The sequence below is a fragment of the Berghia stephanieae genome, chromosome 8 (assembly GCF_034508935.2).
Source record: "Berghia stephanieae isolate SIO BIC M18660-M18661 chromosome 8, UCSD_Bste_1.3, whole genome shotgun sequence".
Lineage (NCBI taxonomy): Eukaryota > Metazoa > Mollusca > Gastropoda > Nudibranchia > Aeolidiidae > Berghia > Berghia stephanieae.
In genome coordinates, this window is record NC_088367.1 from 32,013,963 (window position 1) to 32,019,534 (window position 5,572).

At 33.1% G+C, this 5,572-nt stretch overlaps 1 protein-coding gene across 1 annotated transcript in view; it reads left to right on the forward strand.

Moving 5' to 3' along the window:
- The first annotated feature begins 555 nt into the window (after positions 1–555).
- LOC144978518 (uncharacterized) overlaps positions 556–5,572 on the forward strand; it is an 11,326-nt gene continuing 6,309 nt past the window's right edge. Inside the window, exons 1-3 of the mRNA XM_078924697.1 lie at positions 556–706; positions 3,171–3,253; positions 4,876–4,993. Coding sequence (XP_078780823.1) covers positions 3,226–3,253; positions 4,876–4,993 — 146 coding nt within the window. The 5' untranslated portion in view covers positions 556–706; positions 3,171–3,225. The remainder of the gene's footprint in view (positions 707–3,170; positions 3,254–4,875; positions 4,994–5,572) is intronic.

Consider the following 5,572-nt stretch of genomic DNA (forward strand, 5'->3'; position numbering starts at 1 on the left):
AAAAATACAGATACAGATAGATAGTGTGTGCTTTGCTAAGAAGCTCACAACATTGCCATCCGGAAGTATAACGGACTAACACACAAAGCTGTGTAATCATGAACGTTTATAGTCTGGATAATACAGTTCCGTGAGAATTATTCATAAACGTGGATGGCAACCCCCCCCCCCCTCCCAAAAAACCCCCCCAAAAAAACAAACAAAACAAAACAAAAAAAAAAAAAAAAACAAACAAAAAAAGAACAAAACCAATAACAAAGACCCGCGTGACGTAATATAGAGATACAGACGCAATATGGAGATGCCCATCGACGTATTTGTGTGTCTTTGGAGATTCCCACTTATTAGTCTTCTTAGATAAGGTGGCGACGCCAATTAATATAGAATAATCTCTAAATTGAGAACCCCACTTCGGTGGCGTCCACCCACTTCGGTGGAGATATTATTATAATTTTATTTTATGCCATCGTGAATAAGGTGTTAAAAACTCCCCGACACTTCGGAAGTCCTAAAAATTAAATTGGGCTTCGAAGCAAGAAAAACACCACTCATCTTACCCGGAAGTATAAATCTTTTTTTACTTGAGATGTCTTTTTGCAGCCACTGCTAATTTCCTGGAAATTAATGAGGTTTTTTTTCAACATAATTAGATAATAATATTATTATTGTTTAGCTAAGTGCATGCCACTTGTCTTCAGTTTTAAAGGTGAGTGAACTTTTGAACTTTTCCTTATCTATACAAACTCATATGTTGTGATGTACCACGCTGTAGTATAGTATCAGGTCTATGATCTATCAGTGTATCAGTACCAGTATCGCCTATCCAGGTATCAGTCTCTATCACTATCAGTATAGAGAAGTTGGCGCCAGTTTACTAAACAACAAGGTTGTTGTCAGAAATTTATATGTTAGTTGCTTAATTCTCTTCGCTACCTGTGGAACATAGGGCCTCCATGAGCGTCCGCTAGATTTTCCTGTCCTTGGGTTTCTTATTGGCATTATTGGTAGTCTCCCAGGGGAGGCCGAGGTGTAGTAACTACCGTGATTGCCAGAACTCGGTATTCTGGCTGTAGGACTCCATGGCTAGGATGGGTCCAGATGGCCGGTGAATCACGGAATTACTGAGTTAAAAATATATATTAAATAGATAAAGTTATAGTTAGTATAAAAATATGGCTTACCCTGAATCTAGTTAGTCGTAATGGTAGATAGGTATGGTCGCAACAGATATGGTATGGTAGATAGTTTAGTGTAGAGCTTGAAGTGTGCAGTAGGTAGTCTGTAGGTAAGTGTAGTGTGAATCTGGGTAAGTGTGAAGTGTACTATCGAGAGGTCCACTCGGCTTTATATGAGCCGGGTCAGCTCGGGACGAGGCAGAGCGGAAGTAGGAATGACCATTGCCAAGGTCACTAGCCGTACGATTGTTTACGGCTAGAGATCCTACAGAGGCCTGCAAGTGCGAGTCGGGGGAGGCCTTCAGAAAGCTCCTCGTGCTAAGGGAAACAACCCAAATATTCCCTCAACTAATCCTAAGAAAAATAATATCCTAGTTCTAGTACCTTTAATTTAAATTTTAACTAACTCACTAATACATTATTAGTAATAGTAAAAGGAAAAACAAACACCCTAGACCGTTACTAAATAACTATAACCAACCCCATGCCAATAGAAAAAGAAATCCTCCGACCTTGAGCTAACCCTAATAGTAATAGAAAAAACAACAACCTTGGACTGCTTTGCCCTTTCACAAAACATAAAAGCGACCGAGGACCAAAACAATGGTCATATTAATATAGGAAATTTTTCACTTTCACTAATCTACCAAGGTTTGTTCTAGAGTTTTAAAAAATCTGTATATATTGACAAATGGAATAAATAAACGCATGACAAAAAATCTGTGGTGAAAAAACAAATTGAAAGAGACGCTAAACTTTTGACTTTCGTTTAGGTGATATAAACAACTGGAAAAAAAAAGAAAAAAAAAAGAGACAGCGGTGAGCCTATCAACATGACAGCCAGCCATGTAACCATGTAAAACATCCTACTAGAATAGAACATTTTAATCAATTAATCTAGTTAAATTCAAAAATTGATTTGATCTCAATGAAACATATGGTATATCACAAAGCGCTTTTCTATTCGATTTTAATAATAAAAATTTTTCTAAAATCGGCTAAGTTTAATCTTAGTTTAAAGGCCGTAAAATGCCCTCCTCTTACTGTTTGCCTTTGACTTTGTTATTATTATCTCTAACTTCTAACTGTTGCATTTCCGGCAGTGACCACCATTTGGATTTCAAAACTGGCTCAAAATGGCACCTGGAATTTGAGTCAGGATTTTCCTGGGATGAGATTAGGGCATGAGGGATACAACTTTGGCCTGAATTGAATTTTAGGAAAAAATAAATACAAAAAAACTTGAGCTTTTATATACCGCAATATCCACTAAACATGCTCAAAGTGCTTTCCAAGGGGTCCCTGACCAACAGCAACACGTGACCTGTAGAATGGGACATGATGCCTGTTAGGCTATATTGCAATTTTTTCCGACAGATAGTTTGCTGTTAATGGCCAGGTACTCATTTTACATCTGAATACGGTCAGAGAATGCAAGTAAAGAGCCTTTTTCAAGGACTCAACTATTCACCGACCTTCCAATCTGAAAGCGAGTGCCATACCACTAGACCGCAAAGCTGCACAAAAAAAGTCATTAGTAAACAGTTAAGATGTTAAATTACATGCCTGAACATAAATTATGATTTACCAATTTCTGATTATTTAATTATCCAAATCAAAATTATACCTTATTTTATCCACGATCAAAAGATATTAAATTGACTTTTTTTAAAACATACATATCCAATACCAAACAGTAAGGCAATGGAAGAAAATGAGATGTAAATAATTAAAATCAACCCGTAAACAAAAATAATTCTATTGGATTCTCTCAGACCCATCACTAAAAAGTCATAAAAATTGGTTCACAGCCACTGGCCATTTATCAGCTCACTGCTGTAGTAGGCAAATGGATATGTGTTTACCAAAGTACGTACTTAATCCAAGTCCAAAGGGAACAGAATGTTGTAAGTAACTGCGTACTTCAGGTACAGTACAATGTCTTGTTGAACTTTGCAGTAATTTGTAATACAATTTTTTTGTCTTATCCCACAGTCATTGTGTCCAGTTCTTGTTGCGTACGGCTGAAATTATTGACATTTGATTGAAAATGGCCAGTTCTGAAAGGAGACCAACAGGTAGTTGGTGTTTAGTTATTCCGCTTCAAGTTAATTATGAGTGTAATAATAATGATAATAATAAAAATAATAATGATAATAATAATAATAATAATAATAATAATAATAATAATAATAATAATAATAATAATAATAATAATAATAAAATATATTATGATATAATAATAATAATAATAATAATAATAATAATAATATAATAATAATAATAATAATAATAATAATAATAATAATAATAATAATAATAGAAGAAGAAGAAGAAGAAGAAGAAGAAGAAGAAGAAGAAGAAGAAGAAGAAGAAGAAGAAGAAGAAGAAGAAGAAGAAGAAGAAGATGATAATAATAAGAATGATAATATTGAGAATAATAATAAGAATATTAGTAATAATATTAGTAATAATGATAATATAATAATAATAATAATAATAATAATAATAATAATAATAATAATAATAATAATAATAATAATAATAATAATAATATAATAATAATAATATATAATAATAATAATAATAATAATAATAATAATAAATAATAATAATAATAATATAATAATAATAATAATAATATAATAATAATAATAAATACGAAGAAGAAGAAGAAGAAGAAGAAGAAGAAGAAGAAGAAGAAGAAGAAGAAGAAGAAGAAGAAGAAGACGAAGAAGAAGAAGAAGAATGATAATAATAAGAATGATAATATTGAGAATAATAATAAGAATATTAGTAATAATATTAGTAATAATGATAATAATAATAATAATAATAATAATAATAATAATAATAATAATAATAATAATAATAATAATAATAATAATAATAATAATAGTAATAATAATTATGATTGGCAATTTGACATAGACATATCACTTAAGGCTAAGAAAATAAAAATCCAAATGAAGGCATGTCATGACTTTGCGAAATCGTGGTTTGAGAGTTTTTGCCTAGGTGAAGGTCATAGTCATATTTTTTTATTGTTATTTGAAGGGCGAGTTTTGTTGGCAAAATTTTAAATAATGACATGTGGTTTTTTTTTTCATAATACAAGAGAATAATTTTAATGCACATAAAATTACTATTATTTTCATAGTCAGAGATGATAAAATACTAGTAGTAGTAGCATCTGTTCTTGTACAACAATCATAATATATGCAATGCTTGATAGTAAAGGTAGCTTTTGAGAGTCGTAAGGCTTATATACAACTAGAGCAGTTATAGAGCGCAATATTTACTAAACGTGCTCAAAGCGCATTACAAGGGCTCCCTAGCTAGCAGCAGCACCACTTAACATATAGACTTGACGCCGGTTAGTTGATCAACTAACCGGTATCAAGTCTATATGTTTTTGTGGACAGAGACAACACTGTTAACGGCCAGGTACTCATTTTACACCTGAGGACGGTGAGAGAGTAAAAGTAAAAAGAGCCTTTTCAAAGGAATCAATTATGCACTGCTCTGAGCAAGGCTGGAACCCAGGACTTTCCGATCCAAAAGCGAGTGCCATACCACTAGACCAAATAGCTGCACATATTCATTATATTAATATTTTGGAAAAACATGAAACATTCCTACTTAACTCTCATTGACTCTTTCTTTTTTGTTTGTTTGTTTGTTTGATTTTGGTCCATAGTGGTACCAGATGAAGTCAGTCTAACCAAGGTGAGAGTTACTCTTCTAGTGGACAATTTATCTCCCAAGGGGAACCATGGAGTCAAGAATGGGACACTCGATATACAACTCAAGAAAAAGTAAGATATTATTAAGATTGTGTTTGTGATGTGTATCTGAATTTCTTTCTAATCATAATTTTATCAATCATTTATGAAGTTAGAGCTGCAACGTTAACGTCCTGATAGCCCAGTTTGTATAGCACTCTCTTCACACACAAAGGGACAGATCTATCCCGGGTGTAGTCGAGATTTTTTTTTTTACCCCTCTGTCCACCCAGCAGTGATTGGGTAGCCATTCAAATCAATCATTCAAATCCAGTGACTAAAAAAAGCCAGTAATTTGCTTATCTTTTTCATTATCAGGCCCTTTAAGAAGTTATCTTCTAATAATATAAAATACTTATATAGCTCCCATTAATCCAGGTCTGTTAGATCTGGTGGAAAGCACTTTGGGATAGGCCAGTGTCCTATCCAAAGGGTAGTTAGCAATTTCTATTGTCCGTTTCACGATCCATAGTCCTAATGGCTCTGAAGGACCCCTTTTTTAAAGTCAGAGTGAGTGCCAGAAGAAAAAAGGAAAGTGCCCACTCGTAACCTTTTTAACGACTGAATTTATATTCAACCCATTATCAGAGATTGCTCAATGGTATGAATGAT